This window comes from Platichthys flesus, chromosome 12 (genome assembly GCF_949316205.1).
Source record: "Platichthys flesus chromosome 12, fPlaFle2.1, whole genome shotgun sequence".
Lineage (NCBI taxonomy): Eukaryota > Metazoa > Chordata > Actinopteri > Pleuronectiformes > Pleuronectidae > Platichthys > Platichthys flesus.
In genome coordinates, this window is record NC_084956.1 from 16,013,519 (window position 1) to 16,031,874 (window position 18,356).

An 18,356-nucleotide genomic window follows, 5' to 3' on the forward strand; every position below is an offset into this window, starting at 1 on the left:
AACTGTGCGGCAAATGAATGAACTCAAACTAAGACAAATGATGTTCTGTCAATAAAAGGGTGTTTTTAATTCAGATCATTCCTCGTATTATTGCAAACTCAAGCATATTTTGCCATACAGTATCTTGCAACAGCTGATTCCATGTGAAAAGCATAACACATTAAGCATATGCAGAACACTGTACCTTTAAGGAATTAACTGCAAAAACGTATATGCAAAAAAAGGATGTAGATTCTCTCCGAGCTCCAGTTTGAAGTGATGCTCTGAAAATGTCAGCGATATAACGTAAGCGTTCTCCACCGCACAGGTGAAAAAGACAAAAAGATCCCTTTCAGTACAATGTCATGACATTCAAGGTCTACTGGGTTGCCCGAGTTTACTGAAAATGAACAGAAATCACTGTGTGTTGGTTTTGACGTCTCCACGAGCACAGATCTCCATCCACTCAAGCAGAAAGTCTGCAGTCTTTGTAAAACACACACACACATGCTCTCTACAGGCCACTTTCTTAGGATAGAGCACTTAATGGTTGTTTGTGGGGAATGCAAGGATCCCACTAGCTGGGATCGGATGATTTGTCGAGTTCAACCTTTACTCCTTTTTCACCTGCACCTGCACACAAACAAAGCAGAAAACACAAGAGATGAAGTAAAAGCTGAAAGGGCTGCAACATCAGAAACGGGTTCATGTAGCTTGTTGATCAAACCTCACCTGTTAAGTACTTTACTTTAGCTCTGGCGCGCTCGTCCGCATCAAAATACCACACTGTGATGGCATACCTGCGGAGACAGACACGGAAAAAGTGGTGAGCTGGTGCAAACATTCTGGATCGTCCGAGCGTGTGCGGTGGACGGACTTGGGATGCTGACCTGGTGGCGAAGGCGGGCTGAACCTCGTGAGGGTTCCGTCTGTCCGACCAGAACAGCAGCAGACGGTCGAATTTGGGCTCTATGTCGGCAAATTGGGCCTTTCCTTCTGGGAAGATTCGAAGAAGGCCTCCGTGTTCCTGGAAGAGCAGAACAAGGAGAAGGAGCGACCCCATTATGTACACAAGTCAGGACAAAGCAATCGCAGGAAGGTAAAGAGAGCACGGAGGAAGTGAAGCCTCTGCAGTGATCATGTTTGTGGATTGGATTCCTGATCATGTTCACCCACATTCACAAAACACACTCCCGAAAAGGAGATAAAATACCCTGAATTCTGCATACATCATTGATATAATACCAATATGTGAGGCTTGTTTAATGATCAACATAGGACGACAATGTTAAAGGAAAAGGGTTGTCCAACTTCAGGGGCTAAGAGGAAAGCTCAGGATAGGAAGCAGCAGTGGGGGACGGCCTTCCTGTGGAGGGATAGGAAGAATAACCCACAGGAAAACTGCTCCGACTGGATAAAGGACCCGGAGAGTGAAAAAGCAGATTGCTGCAAGCGTGCCACTTCAACTTTCACACAGCTGATATGATAGGCCCCTCTCTTCACACGCAAACCAGCCGAGCAGAGAGGTTCACACCCTTTGTTGGAAAAGTAAGGCTATAACCATTTATACTACACTGAATGAGGGGGAATGCCGCTGGTGTGACAAAGCTAAATAAAGCACAATAGGGTCAAAGAAGACAGGGGAACTTTTTTCCTCCCCCAACAAGCAAGCAGCTCAAGGACCACTGACGTTAACAATTGTTAAACTGCACGTAAAGCCGGAGATGGCGGCCGCATTCAGCCGCCAGGCCGGAAAGCTATGTTTCATGGATTAGAGTGACCACAGGTTGACTCTCGCCTGCAAGACGTGACCTTCTGACCCACATCACGCTGCAGTGGACTGATGATGAATGACAACACCTACAAGCCAAAGATATGACCGATGTAAAAACTCTGAATGGGTAACAAGCGGTCAAAGTATGCTATAAACTAACATTGACCTTGGACAGTATGCTCCACTTTGGGTCCAGATGTAAAATAATTTTGTTCTGTACTTCTAAATTGAATATCTTTGGGTTTTCTGCCCTTGGTAAGACAAAACAATACAATGCTTTGACCAAAATGTTAGACTAGATCAGTAGAGAGCTTACCTCTGCAAGGCACCAACAGTCGCCTTAAATGTATTCAAGTTGCACCAAGTTGATATCAGATCCTTGGACTATAAATAAAACAACTTATCTTGCAATGTTAAAGAAAGTGATGAAGATTTCCTGGATCCCCCCTCCGATCCAGATATCACCAAACCAATCCTTCAGGATCTGTGGTAATCGTGCAGTAGTATCTTAGTAATTTGGCTTACTAACAAACTAATAAACAAACATTTCAATTTGTTCCAACTTGTTTGTGATTAGCTAGTTAACCCAGTGCTGGAACACCAACGCTCTTGTGGATACTGAATAACAGGCAGGAAGCCAGTTAAGAGATCAACAGGGCCGAGAATGCGTAATTAGATTCTTATGATGGCGCATCGACCCTCAAATGTTTTCCAATGGCCAGTACACCCCTGTGAAAACACAATTATAATTTTTGGAAAAGTATGCTCTATGACACATAAAAATGGTGGCTGCAGCAGAGAAAAAGCATACAACGTGCAGCCATATTCCCTCAGCATACATGAAGATTTCCATTTGAGTCCTTAACTTCCTGTTTACCTGTCAAACAGCCATTATTCTACATCTTTCAGTCTCATCCAGCAGCTGAGCTCGCTCACATGTCACATCCCCCTCCCCTTGCTTGTTTCCCCCGCTGATCTCAAACATGACCTCTCTGGAATCTGATTGACAGGACTCTGTCCCAGTGACTGAGAACTCTGATCCCTGTACCAGAATTAATGTTTATCAATCACAACAATGTTTGCAGTAAATCTGGCTCCACACTACTGCAGAGTAAGATTTGGGTGAACACGTGTCAAGGTCGCACACTTTGAGAAGACAGGTCTGGAATAATGACGATTACTAATCATGAATGAAACAAAGAGTTGTGTGTTTGCGTGTGTTTGTCTCAGTACAGTATGTACTGTAGAGCATGTGATAAACTGATAAACTGGGAACCTCTTGCCCCTCACTCATTGCATGCTGGGATACACCCCCCTTTAATGTTTAAAGGTTAATGTACTGCACTTTTGCCCGTTAACATACAGTAGTTTATAAAAAGATGAAGTTACAGCGTATCCCTCTTATCATATAAATGTCATCACTGAATAGCATTTCTTTATTTTGACGTGTAATTTCAACTCTTCAACAGTTGTTGCAGAGAATCTGCACCTATAACAGAGCATAGGATTTCCAGTGGCTGATTAATTTCCTTCCACTGCCCTCTGCTTGCCTGTGTATTTATCCTCCCACTAGTGCGGCTTGCGTGCATGGTGAAAACTTCAAAATAACCAAAAAAACATGATATACCACGCTAGGACATTTGAGGATATCGCAAAACTTCAGTATCTTTTCATATACATTCTAAATATTTTAAATGTTAAATATAGTAATCTTTATGTACCTACTATGAAATCTAGGCTGAAATAGGTATTATACAATTTAGATTTACAATATACATACAGCTGACGTTACACCTACACGATGAGGGCTTTGTACAGAAGTGAAGCTGCTGACGACAGACGTTAAAAAAATCGGGGATAAATGATTGAAACAACTGAACCTGAACATTCCAAAGCCATGTCATTCGCTCACGAAACCCCGGTATCTAGGCAACCGCATTCTATAACGAACCGCTCATCACAACCCTAATTATTCAGCCAATCAGAGACCTGATAATAATTATTCACATGTGCAACGGCTCATTTGAATAATTGAACCTTGTGCGTGAACATAACAATAGGAATCCAGCAGCAGCTCCGATGATTAACACAGGGGCAGCCACCTGATGTGAAAAACATTTATATATACACACATAAACGGACAAAAGTTATGACTGTGCTGAGTGAGTGCTGGTGTCACACAGGAAACAGCTATTAGGATATAAAACACTGCTATGTAGGTGTGTCACTGGTTATCACAGGGTGTGTTGTGGTAACAACACTTAGATTAGTATGTTTTCATAGCAACACAAGACAATCAATATTCTTTGCAACAGGCCAAGTCATTTGTGCCCAAGTTGCAGGTACAAAAAAAGAAACTAAGTGTTTACTGTTTATATAAAAGATAAAGGGAAGCTGTCTTGAAACCATGGCAACTGCATCAACAGAGCGGAGCAACAGTCCCAGTCTGATCGAACCCGGGACATAATGGAAGTGGAAGTGCATCATTTAGCAATGGTGTTGCAGTCAGTTCACACTTTAAGTGCTGTTAAATAAAAAGGAACTAAATACCCAAGACAGGTCCCCAATCCCTGTAACTTCAGATTGCCTCGTCAGCTGCTTTAAGACAGCTAAAAAAAAAGACTCCAGTACAAACTAGTGTCCAGAACCCGAAAAAAAGTTTTCTTTATTTCCATAAACTCCATATAGTGTACAGGTCTGGAGTGAAAGTTTAGAAGATAGTCGCTTGTTTACTCATGGACAAGAAGCATGAATGCCGTCATACCGCCGTACGCTTTTCCACTGTTGTGACCAGTGTTACTTCCCTCTCAACAAAAGGTGAGTTCCTGACATTAACTGCTAAACACATGTGCCATAGACTGTATATAAAGATGGAGATAAGAACTACAGTTAATAACAGAAACCATCCAAATATATTTGATCCCATCCACCAACATGGTGGAGTTAGGATTTATGACCTATACCAGAGCCAGCCACCAGGTTACGACCGAGCCGATTTGGTTTCACCATTGGGGAGCTCTGATGTTGTCCAGCTTTAGATAAAGTCTATGCTCAGTGCATGTTGTAACAAAGATCTCGAGGGGCAGGTGAAAAAACATATTACGAGTAGATTTGAGCTTTCGAAGTTACGTCAACTTACTGTGGGCATACAAACTGAATTTATAGGTTGATATAGCAACAAAGGCTAATCAGGAAGGAGCACCCAGGGTTTAAGCAGCAGGGAAGCAGCTGGGTTTGGTAATTAGGTGCCTACATATACTGACCACTTCATATCTACATTGTAAGATAATTGCGTTTACCAGCACATTCCCTAATGCATTCCTCTTACATTCAGCAGTGATGTTACATTAGATGTTGTGGCAGCAACACTGTCCATCTCTGGCTGCTCTCATTAATTGCACATGCATGTTTAGCAGGGACACAAAGCAACATGAGCATCCACAAATAAACAGTCAAAGTTGGATAATATAACTTAATGAGATACTTTGGTTTAATACACTCCTGTTTTGAATCTAGGTGGACACATGGTTATACTTAGTATTTTACCAGTTAAACAGATGTTGTGATATACTCTGATGTCCTTTAAACATATTTTACTGACAGTGAAGGTAAAGCACAGAGACCTTTTCAAAGGGAAGATATTTTATGTTTATGAATATTCCTGCAGTAAAACACAACCTAAAGAAGGTTTAGATCCATACAGTAGTTATTTATCATAGCTGCTTAGTTATAAAGTACCAGAGTAGATCCATAAATTTAATTCTCTGTCTTCAGTCTGCCTGGGAAATCTGCTTCTTGCAGGAGGAACAATAGATTTGTGGAAGGCAGCAGGGGGGCACTCTTCACACTGATTGGGTGTGGCTAGATTAGCAGGATCTCTGCGTTTAAATGGGATTATGAACGGGGAGAGTGGACAGCACGTACTGACACGTAACGTCTACTCCTGACTGCGCGGGTGTGGAGTAGAGCAGGATGGAGGGAGAGACGAAACCGCCACAGTGACAACAACCAGACTAATCGGTCGTATAATTGTGACAGGAAGTCCAACTGACATAAAGAACAGATCCGTAGCTTTTCGCAAATAATATTCTTCTGATATTTCAGAGACAATTTCCCATCATGGTGGATTCAGTGTTTGAGACAAAAAAGAAATAAAAGCAGTTTATAGCTTTCACTTCATATAATTTCCTGCAGACATCAGTTACATACCTTGGCACTCCAGTCTTTATTAAGGTAATATATGCACGTGACGCATCGTCCATCGCCATTAGGGTTATCCACATGCCGCACGTACCCTGTCCCATTTCCGGGATAACACGCCACCATTGCCTGAAGACAGAAGATGAGAAAGCGTGATTAGTAAAAACAGACATGTGGTGACGAAACATATGCATCCTATGCCAAGATCTCATATGTGTCGGTGAACAACAGAGGTGCCGTGTGAACATAAGGAGGAAAGTTGAGATGACATTTAAAGAAGCAGGAGAAGAAGCTCAACCAGCTTGTTGCCGGCCTGCCATGAGGATAGAGCGGACTTGGCACAGCAACTTGCATTGTCTCTCCTTCACCTGCAACCAGACACAAGCCCTGGCCGCTCACAAGCCAGCTGCGTCATTATAAACTTTAAACCAGCGAGAAAATAAACCGGAGATATCGTGCTGCCTGTCAACTTCCCTTTGCCTTTTCCTGCTCTATTAAGACTTGCATGATCTGTCTGGGTGTTGGCGGTGAACCCCTATGAGCTTTTGTCAACTTCTTGGTGAAAACAGCGTGCTGATGCTCTCATACAACTCAGAAAATCCCACAGAAATAAGTGGGGACTCCCACACTGTTGGGAGGACTGTGACAGAAACAGTTGTCTTCTCTTCATAAATGAGACTACCCTGGAAAACAAAGGAAATTAAAGTGAATGCATGTCTCTATGCTACATTGCCTGCCATGTCAGTGTGCATATAGTGTGACAGATATCAGACCAGAAGCACTGGAACTTATAAACAACACTTGTGCGACACCAGGCGCCTGCGTGTGCTTTCTGACTTGAAAGGGGAGCTGAGGTGAGTGGATAACGTGCACAAACAGAGGGCGGATTGAGCCCTCATGCACCGTGTCTAAGCAGTGATATGACAAAAGGCAAGTTCCTCCACATTCTTTCATGCAACATAAACCATAGCAACATTATTCTAAACACTCACAGCAGACTAAACTCCCTAAGATGTGCAAGCGATCGTTTGTGCAGATAAATGATAGAATACGTTAGATTTAAAATATTTGGTTCTCATGGATTTGAATTGCGCCTGCTTGCGTTAGTCCACATTGATCTGACATCTTTTGAGTGATGCAGGCTATCACTGGAATGCACAGTATCAGGGCATGCAAAGCTGAGAAACAACAAAACTCAATGAAACATAAAAGATGAACGGTAAGGAGGTCTTGCTCTGGCTGCACAAACTGAAACACTACCTTTTTTTAAATAAAAAAAACAAGGGTGGGTCTCAGAAGAAGCGGCTGCTGGGAATCAAAGCGGGTGAGAGGCATGCAAATTGACAAAGAACTTCCTGTTAGTAAGGTGCAATACAGTACGCTTTGTGCGTGTGTGTGTGCGTGTGTGAAAAGAGATAGAGAGAGAGAGAAAGAGAGAAAGAGAGGGGCATAGACAGAGAACGCACAGGGGTGGAGCCAGAGCAGCAGAGAAGAGTGAACTGCTGTAAACTTTGACTCCTGGCCTCCCTCCAGAGGGAGCAGTATTTTAATGGTTGTGCTACGTGCAGAGCGTGAGGAAGGTTGGCTGATCCTCGGCTATGTCACCCCTCCCACCCTCGACTGCTCGGCTCATGCTGCAAATGCTGGAGATGGGTAAACAGTCACTGCTAGGGAAAGTGTGTATGTGTGGATTCAGATGTGTGCGGGTGGTTTGTACGTGTGCGTGTGCGGGGGCTCACTGAAGGTGTGGGGCTCAGCACTTGCAAAAACCCAGACACAGCAGTTTTGCCTTTCAATTCCTTCAAAGGGACAGCTGTAGAAACTCTATCGGGGTTCATGTACTGCAGGAAAGGTCAATTATGCACCTTTGAGCATGCCATGTTAAAAGTTTCATATATGAATATTACCCAGATTCTCCACATTTAAAGATATTTACTACAACTCTGACAGAACTAAATGTTGAATATAACCTGGGCTTAACTGTCTACCCGTTTCGGTAACTCTTGATTATTTCTCCATGCCCACATGACTCCTCTACACCGCAGGAGGATTTTCTTTCCTTGACATCGTCACCTCTGACCTTTGTCCCCATTTGAGCTTCCTTTCTTCTCAGCCACTTATTTTCCCGCGTTCCTCCGTGGCCCTCATTAGGAGGTTGACCTCGCTCGCCGGGTCGTCTGTTTACATTCCACAGACGCGGCGTCAGAGGCTGACGGGCTTTTACAGACGGAGAGCGAACAAGAGACAGAGTAGAGGTCATAGAAGCAGCTTGCAGAGGCTGTCGGTAAGGCCACATTAGAGGCTAATAGACTCACATAAGTAGAGCAAGAAAATATGAAAATAATTCACGTTATAAACACTATAACAAACACAGTCTGCAGCCACTGGAAAGCCTCTGTGTCAATAACCAAAAGCTAAATATAAGTATACAATTATTCAGTAATAACAAAAGATGTAAACATTCCCGTATATTTTCATTGAACCCACTATGACATGATCTCTAATTAACTAGTTGTGTTTTCACTGTTCTTCCAGTCACTTAAGTAGTGTTACTCTATGATAGGATAGGATAGCATCGGCCTACTGTGACATTCATTCAAATGACCCATGGTCTCTGTGATAGTCTTAAACTTGAGTATTGTTCTCCATCTACAATAATTCAGAGTCAACTTTTGACTTAATCCCTTTATATCTGAGGTAGAGATTACAGACAGAGGATCCCTGTGTGTGGGGGGACAGAATAATATGTTTCACACAAGAGATACGGTTTTCTTTTCTTCCTTATTCCGAAGTCTCAGACATCTGAAATTCAAGCCTGAAATGAGAAGGGCAGTACGAGTGTATACCTCCACCGAGGTCAAGCAGTGTCTTAAATTCAATCAAGATGCACCAAATTTCACACACTCAAAGATATGAGTTCCTTGAATGTACCTGTGGCTCACAAACAAACAACCCCCCCCCAGGCAGCACGTTTGATTTTTTTGATAAAAAAATCAAACGTGAACTGACTGGGGTGTGACCACCACAGACACGACTGGCATTATTTATATCAGGGAGGGTATGGGAGGGTTGGGAGGGTATTTATACAGCAGATGTATTACTGTGATTTTTACATCAACCTTGTTGTACCATGGTACGTGCAAAGAGGTTCAGCTGCTGGCAGTGAACATACTAATTACAGCTAAAATCCGAAACGCCATGGGTTTGCCATTCAACAGCTTTATTTTAATAACCTAGTGGGTAAGAAAAAAAAAATGTATTAGGTATTCATGTTAGAACAAAACATGTTACAATGGGAAAATCCATTATGATATCAAAAGGATTATAAAACTGAGACGATGAGTATAGAAGTGAAGAAACAGCTCTATGCAGCTCTAAACATATCAAGATAATTATTCATCAATATAAAAAGGTCCTTAATAATGCCACACTGTGAGGGGTGCCACTAAATCACTTGATGGTGTGACCAGTTGAGAAATGAGGTTTGCACCACTGCAACCCTGACAGCTCTGGTGCTGCTCATGAAAACCTTCTTAATATTCATATTTGAATCCAATTTGATTTTATAATATCATATTTATTCTGTAGGGTGTTCTGTTCAATTACAGAGGAAAAGTTGAATGATGAGAAGTCACTACACTCACACCTCCGACTTTTCTAAAGTAGACGATTCTCAGGAGAGCTGGATATTTTAAACCAGACAGCTTTTATAATGTCTGATGGAAAGTCATGGCTGATAAGAAATCTTCCCAGTACAGTACTTAATATGGTACTCCATCAGTTAAGCTGTAAATGGTAAATGGACTGATTATATATGCAGCTTTTGACCTGAAATGTTAGAAAACGATCATAGTATAGTATATCGTATCAAACACATATTCAAATAGATTGTGTTGTTCAACGCCCACTACGATTTAAAACTAGATGGATCCCGAGTACATCTTCAGAGAACGTCCACTCTGCTGTTCGCTTGAAAGGGAAAACGTTCACTGTGATGCTATCAGGTCAGCTCTGGTTCACACACTGATGTGAGCCATGAATCGAGGTGGAGCGAGAATGAAAGGCTGCGAGGGGTCTTCTCACTTCACAGAAGTGATGCTTATCCAAACACCAGCACAAACAGTTGGGATGGAGACCTTGTAGCACAGGGGAGTGTGGGAACCAAGAGAGTTTGGGCCCTGGCCCGGGATTGCTCACTGTTTTATCAGTCAGACATGGGTTCTGCTCAAGAGGAAATCCCTGTTTAAAGTAATGACCTAGTTTACTCTTTTCTTCTTTACTGTCGTCCATGAACAATAGAGGGACGTATGCAGCAGCCGCTCTACCCCTGACCCTCAACATGTTACTGCAAAAAATGCAGCAACTCTTTCTGCTCTGATTATGCAGACACGGCCAGGGGATTGTGCTCCCTCACCAGCCTTGTAGATTTCAGCACACTCTGCTGGTGTCTCTCAATGACAAACACAAGATAGACACACAGGCTGAACTCTGTGAGCTGCTAGGAGATTCATCTGGAATAAACTCAAATGCTGAGACCCCATCACATTACAGGCCTGCAGCTTCCACTGACTGAAGTCATATAATCACATCGAATAACTCAACAGAATCAGAGCATCAGTTTGTCTTGAAAACGGTCCTGCTAGGACGGGTTTCACCCATCGATACCTCGAGCTTGGAATCGATATCTACAGTGCTGTGTGGATTTTGTGCAGTAACTTCTTAGTGACTGCCCAGTCTGACTGAATGGCTCCATCGGTGGCTGTGTGAGAGCCAAGTGAGCTCATTCTGTAATTGGATCAGTCACTGATACTTTCTCCATGCCAGTGGAAGTAGACTGAGCTAAGCACGAAATTTGAGACAAAAAGTGAATATATAAAGAGTATTTTTCAGACAAAGTGTTGGGTGCGAAAGATATTAAACATTCCTTTGAACATCCTAAAAAAAGAGGGTCAAAGCTCTGTAAACAATTATGAGCTGAAGTTCTGTACAGAGGTTGCAGTATGGTACTGGAAGACTATCCTTATTAGAAGAAATAATTTTGGGCTTCTTTCGAAAACATTTAGCATTGAACTCATTATATAAATTATCCTAATTACTATTTACTTCATAAATAGTTGTTTGCAGCTTGTTGGACTAGTGCAGTTCTAAACCTGCCTGTTTAGAATGGACGGTTTGGCCTATGGTGATGCTGGCTGCAGCTTTCTGTCTGAACCTGTTAAAGGGACCTGCAGTAATTGAGCTGCAGTAAGTAAAGACCGAGTGCAGAATCCTGAAGCTGAACCGCTGCTGCTGCACTTAGAACTGTTCACCTGTTTATCCAAACATGTATGACGACACACGAACAGTATGGAGGCATTTTTAATCTTTTTTTTTTTTTTTTTTTACGTTTGAAAGATTGATCACCAGTTACTTCAAACTGTATGAGATTTGGCTGCAACATTGTTTACCCTTGAAACTCCAAAAGTGTTTGATGAACTCAATCAACCCCTTCAGCAGCATTGTGGTGGATAGATAATGAGTGAATTTTCATTTTGTATCATCCCTTTAATGATTCTTTGCCATTAGGTGTGCCGTAGGCAAATGCTTCTTGCATCATCTGAGTTTGGGGTTTGTTTTGAGACCTCAACAGAACTTTAGTGGTTGTCATCTGTAGACTCTCTCTGTACTGTTGGACATGATTCTTGCTTAGGTCCTAAAACAGGTTGGTGATGTTTTAATCTGTGGTGGGGAACTGTCGGTAGCATAATTTTCAAGTTTAGATGGGTCCATGTCAGACTATTTATACCCAAACCACATATATGTGACAGAGGTAGATCATCTTTTAGGTGTGAGCTCCGCATTTGGTTTTCTCCTGTTCAGAATGACCTTATTCTGTATCCTGCTCAAGCTCCTTCCTTGGTAGTTTGTGGTGTCTGTTTCAAATTTCCTGCGTCAATGTTGAGCGAATGAGCAAATATATAAAAGGTAGTACAAATGATGAAAAACATTGGCATGATAAAAAAAATTGTGATAACCAAATAAATGAAAAGAACAAAATAATGCACAGCCGGCTCCAACGCTCAGAGGGCCACCACCACATGACTTCCTCCAGCCTGCTTACTCAATCGAGCTATACGATTTAGGTCAAGGTTCAGCTTCCTTATAAAAGCACACATATGCAGTTAGTCTGTGAGATTGGAAATTATGCAACAAATAACTCAACATTCAACAATCCAGCTGCTCAGTATTGACCGCATCACTGGCAGAGAGAAGGGGATGGAATTTGTCCAGATTCTTTCAAGTTGATGTCAAATTGCTTCTTAGCATCTGTCAACAGTTTTCACTGAAAATGAGCAGCTTGGCTATAATTGAATGACAGGTCAATATACTGAGCTACAAAGTGGCATGCTACACAGAGCCATGATGTTGCATGTACCTACACATGCTAGCTTTGTACACAAGCAGTTGTAATGTAGCCTTGGCTCAGTGTCAACATGCTGGACATACTAACATTCAGAGGGGAAGAGGGGGGGTGAATGACGGAACAATAATGTTGCTGCTACAAACATCTTTACATGTTCCATGCTAATGATATAATGGCATCAACCTTGAACAGCTACTTTTCCTTCCCGGGAAAGTAGGGCTGCTAGATTATGGAAAAATTCATAATCACGATTATTTTGGACAATATCAAAATCATGATTATTCAAACGATTTTTAATATGTGCACTTATTCTGAAGTCAATGCTTTTATTGTTTTTAATCACTTCCGGTTCCGGTAAACACTGAGGACGGCTGGTTGTCTTATTCCGCCGTGAAACTAGGATATCGGTGCCGGTTATTCAAACCCTTAATGATGGCAACCCTAACACACCATGACCGACTGACCGGCGCGGAGAAATGCGGGTCTGGTCTGACTGGTCTAAACAGCCAGGCGGGAGCACGCCTGTAAATAGCGTTGCGCGGCGCGGCCGCTAACATGGTCGGCTGCTGCACTCCCTGCTTTTCCACTCGCGCTGTTTTTTTCACCTCAGGTCACCACACACAAACAACTCGCCTCCTTCACTTTACTTCGCATCGTTTCAACTCGATTATAGTAGTTTGGAGCTCGTTTGACCCCATAATCGTAATCACGATTAAATTTCGATTAATCGAGCAGCCCTACGGGAAAGACACTCCCACACACAACCTTACTATCACAATTGACAACTCTGTGGTAGCCCCCACCAGGAGCGCAAGGAACCTGGGTGTGACACTCAACAGTCAAATCTCCCTTACCGCCAACATTGCTGCAACAACCCGCTCGTGACGATACATGCTGCACAACATCAGGAGAATACGTCCCATTCTTAATCAGAAGGCAGCACAGGTTCTGGCCAAGGCTCTTGTCATCTCACACCTAGACTATTGTAACTCTTTCCTGGCAGGTCTACCTGCTAGTGCCATGCGACCTCTACAGCTTATCAGGAATGCAGCAGCTCGACTGGTCTTCATGCTACCTAAGTTCTCTCACACTACACCGCAACCATCACTGGTTACCAGTGATGTCTACCCAGTCTGCATACAGGACATGGTTAATATTTACAACCCAGCCAGTCCACTACGGTCTGCATCTGCCAATCGTCTTGCTGCTCTCTCACTGCGAGCTAAACACGCAAAACAAAATCATGACTGTTTGCTGTCCTGGCTCCTGTATGGTGGAACAAGCTCACCATTGACATCAGGACAGCAGAAAGTCTACACATCTCCTGTCGCAGGCTGAAGACATATCTCTTCCGACTGAACCTTAGTTAGAAGAGGATGTCTAATAAAACAGTCAACTCCGGTGTATATATATATATATAGATATATAGGTTTTTAAAAAGTTAGTTGTACATTTATATTGCACCTACAAGAAGCACTTGTTTGAGTTTTTTGAAGCTAATTGTACTTGTACTTTTGAAGCTGAGTACAATGATCCTTGCTGTTCTGGGTTGTGCCCTCATGGTTGAATGCACTTATTGTAAGTTTCTTTTGATTAAATCGCAGCTAAATGATACGAAATGCAATGTAATGCATCAGAGAGCATTCACCATGCTAGAGCTGCACAGAAACAAACACGACCTGCTGCCTGCAACTTCCCATAATGTTATCAAGTCGAACGGGGGAAATGGAAACAATGAGATTAAATAACTATTTGGGCAAAATCTTCTTCCTCTATCTTTCCCGAGGCTTATATTGTGTTTAGTCCCTTTGAGCCAATGATACTGGCGGACTTCCATATACTGATTCTTGCTAGTCACAGACCAGCCGTGTGTTTGCCAAGGCAACTAGGGCAGTGGGTGAGGAAGTCAAGCCCTCCACAGCTTTGACTCAGTGGCCAGCTGCGAGGATCAACAGCCCAACCTGAAATAGTGTGCCTTAAACAGAATGTTACACATCTACCAGGAACTAGCGAATGGGGAAAAAAGTAATGATAGGAGTGGGCTGAAAGAAAACAGCATAGAGCAGTCAAGGCTCCTAGAAAACCAACCATCTGAAGGCCACGGGCTTCAATCCAGTGTGCTAAATCCTTTAAATGTCAAGCACCATGATAGCAGAACATGATAAGGTACAGTGACAAATATAAAGCAGTGACTAACCAAGTGTTCAGGACCATGTTAATCCAATTCTGGTAGTGTTTGATTCAAATGTCACAAGGTCAAAACCATGTTCATCTGCTTTGAACATCTTTACAGGCCAAAGTGATAGATCGAATAAAATTGATGTGAAAACAACACAAGTGCACAGACACACCAATAAGACAAATTCCTATAAAACTAAAAACTTCAGAAAAAACTAAAGATTATAAACATTAACAGTCCAGCAATAAATCCCACTTTAACACCTTTAAAGTGGTTTAAATATTAGAAGCAGATCAACATATCTCTATAACAGTCCAAACAGTAACTGAACATTTGTCTACATTCATTGATTTCTACAAGTTGGATAAAACAATGCAGCCAAACACGTCTTCAATGACCAAGAAGTAGATTTAACACCTCTCTTATTTTTAAACTGATCTTAGTCTATAGGAAGATAGTATTCATGTGTAATTTATTAGGCTGTTATATTAGACTGTGAATTACTTATATTAAACAGGTCTGCATTTCACAAAGACCACAGCAAGAGGGGTTGAGCCAAACTTCTTTTCACTGAAACAGTGGCGCTATAAAGCAGAGTGTTTCCACCAGAAGCGGAGGACGAGAGGGCAAGTCATGCACTCCGGGGTCAGTCTCGTGCCTCACGGTCATATTGACCAGATCTAGTAAAGAGAAGAGTCTCAGGTCATACACATAACATATATACATAACCCTGGCTGCTTTGTGCTTTTAATGCCACTCAGCAGCAAAACATAACTGTCCGAAATAACTCACAAGGTGACAGGGTGAATTTTGTACATTTGTCACTCATTGTCTAAGGAACATGGCTGAAAACAAGACAGATCTAAGAACTTAGGAAACACGTCTCAGTGAAACAGAATCAACTGACCCACACTGTCAACTACAACACACACTGAGCCTCCTCTCAACTTAAGACAAATCTGTCTAACCAATCGTGCATCTGTTTAAAAATGCTTCCATCCTCTTCTCTGCAGAGGGGCAGGAGACGCAGTCAGCTACGCCTCAGCCTCCCTGCAGATGATTCAGCAGCACAGACGGAGGTAGTGATGCCCGCTCTGCCCTCCTTTATCCCACTATTTACCATCTAGTTACAGTTCTGTCATACACACTCAGTTTTTTTCTATAATCAATGAATGTGTCATGTAATATACCCGGGTTTATAGACATGCACATTTTTAATTAACTAATTAAATGCCAATATTCAATTACTTAAAACCTTCCGGTGCCTGATTTGTCTGGTTTAACGAATGTCCTTGTTAAATCAAATCAAATATATCTGTTAGCACATTTAAACACAACAAGAGTTGACCATATTGCGGTACCATAAAAATCCCAATAGAATAAGTGAAGCTGAAAACAATATCAATGTATAGTAAACAATATTAAAAAAAAAAAAAAAGAAGAAGATAAAAACATCATCAAAGTATAGTGAGAGCCACCCAATTTGCATCAGGATGTGTCCACAAATCAAACCCTTTGGCAAACAATAGGCTCCACAGGCTAGAAACTAATAAGACTTAGTCACAACTCAACGTTGACATACGCGCACCTAAGATATGTCCTGAACCATATGTTCTTTTATGTTATCTTTATTATTTGATGTCTGGTTTCGTCCGTGTAGTTTTATCCCCATGTGTATTGAAATAACTTTGTAACCTTGTTTTGATAAGAGCTATGAAAATAAAGTTCTGTTCTTCTTAATATCCATAAAATCTACCTAGTTGGAGTTTCTCAGTTGTGGGGATTTTCTTCTAAAAAAGATACTGACTCTTGTAGCCCAACACCACTTATTACCATCTTACCTATTGAGACCAGACAGGCAACATGCTAAGTGTTGAAAGGGTTTCTGAGGTGCTGACTCATCTATTTGAGCTATGACTCATGTAGGTCAGGCAGATGACAATTACTATAAAACCTCAATCTTTGCTTTACAACTTCATAACCTGCTCTCACTGGGTTTCTGACACATGGAGTCATTGGAGTTGGTTGTGCAGATGCATTGACTAGAACATTAAATTGGGTGTAGCTCTGGTGTACAGAAAATATTAAGTGTTGAGGAAATAATCCACTCTTCTGACAGGGGACAATAGCCACGCTTTACCCTGGAGTTAGAGAGGACTTACTGGCCTCTAACAACCTGAAGTCAGGTCTATTAGCTAGATAATTGAAAGTAATGGAGCCTTGGTGACATGCGAGAGCGATCAGACTGATTGTGACATTTCTGCCAAACTTAAAGACAAATGAAACCTAATAAAAAAACCTGAGTACAGTTAACTTTCAAGCAGGAGACTCACCCTGGGGTTTAGATGTCAGGCTGCTGGTTGTGTGTGTGCGTTATAAGAACTAAATACTGAGGCAGGTATAAAGCAGCAGGCTCCACGGAGACAATCAAAGTCGACCACTCGATTTACAAGCATGAGAAACACTCAGACTGCTGGTTTGTGTGATTTCCACCTGCTGCCATACTTACTTTCGTCCTTCCATTTATTGTGTAGTTTCCCAGTTTGCCGTTACAATGTCTGATCAGGTCGTCCATGCGACTCATGAGAAAGCGGATCTTCTCACAGCCGGCTTCCCTCCCCTCTATCCACGTGATTTTGTCCCCCCGGATGTCTTTGGTCGAGTCGCTTTTTTGACTCACCAACTGTCCGTCTGTGAACCTGCCCGTTTTGTGCAGAGCCTTGACATTGTCCAAGATGCCCAGACCGGTCTCTGCGCCTAAAAAGTTGTCCACCACGCAGATGCCGTGCTTGTTCATACACGGGACGATGTACTCCAAGGCGAGTTTCTGCGGGGATGAGCTGGTCTGTCCGTTAGGTGTGGCGGTGTTGTTTGAACCGTCTTCTGCCGGCTTGTCTCCGACCACGGGCGCCTCTGTGTTCGCGCTCTCGGGTAAAGACGCGCTGTCCGCCGGCTCGGGGCTTTTCTTCTCTGGGAGTTTCTCCGGTGCCTCGTTGTCCACCGGCGGCGGCGGCGGCGGTGGAGGAGGCGGCAGCGACGGCGGCGGCTGAGGCGCCTGCTGCTCGGGCTTCTGACTGGGAAGCTGCGCCTTGTCCTTGCAAATGAGCTTGTGCTTCTTCCAGTGCTGTTTCTGGTGCTCCTTGCTGCAGTAGAAGGAGCTCCGGCAGCGGCCACACTTCAGCAGGTTCTCCATTTTCCCACAAAGTTCACAGTACTGCTGGTCCCGCTCCAGGTCGCTCTGCTGCTTGTCCATGTTTGCAGCCACGAACGGGTGCGCGGCGCCTTTAAGTCCGATCCTTCACACGCGCCCTGCTAACCGACAACTTTGGAAGCGACCCGCTGCCTCTGCCACGCTACGCCGAGCGAAACAGGAAAAGTAGTACTCATAGCCTCGCCATTTTACCACCAGTAACCCCTCTGTCATCTTGGATCAGTGAAGCGACACAACAGCGGGGGCCCCGAGCCGAACATTGGGGGCTTGGTCGCGGTCTTGGGGAGGCATCTCTACGTGCTAGCGGTCACTGTGAGAGCGGAGCATGGCGCCGCTTGGTGTGCGTGCAGCCTATCCGTGGGCCGGCCCACCCTGACGTCACAAACCAAGCGCCGCCCCCGCCCCGCGCTGCCTTCGCCGAACGTGGAACAAACGAGTTTCCGTGAAATGTCACCAAAACACGTGGAGGGTGTTAATCAATGTCATGTCAGGGCGACAGGGTAGCGTGTCCCGCGTGCGTGTTTATCAATAAAACAGCACTATAAGTCATCATGAACTGGACCCTTCGGCCTGAGTCATACAGCCACAGTTATTATTCTCTGTAATCATG

The 18,356-nt window shown here is 43.2% G+C and overlaps 1 protein-coding gene across 1 annotated transcript; it reads right to left on the reverse strand.

Annotated features, from left to right (window-relative positions):
* Positions 1 to 43: 43 nt before the first annotated feature.
* Positions 44 to 18,093, reverse strand: egln1a (egl-9 family hypoxia-inducible factor 1a). The gene is made up of 5 exons (XM_062400363.1): positions 17,045 to 18,093; positions 5,963 to 6,082; positions 870 to 1,006; positions 712 to 779; positions 44 to 612 (listed from the first exon to the last, which is right to left on the reverse strand). The coding sequence occupies exons 1-5, from the start codon at positions 17,786 to 17,788 to the stop codon at positions 557 to 559; spliced, it is 1,125 nt and encodes a 374-aa protein (XP_062256347.1). The 5' UTR covers positions 17,789 to 18,093; the 3' UTR covers positions 44 to 556.
* Positions 18,094 to 18,356: the final 263 nt, after the last annotated feature.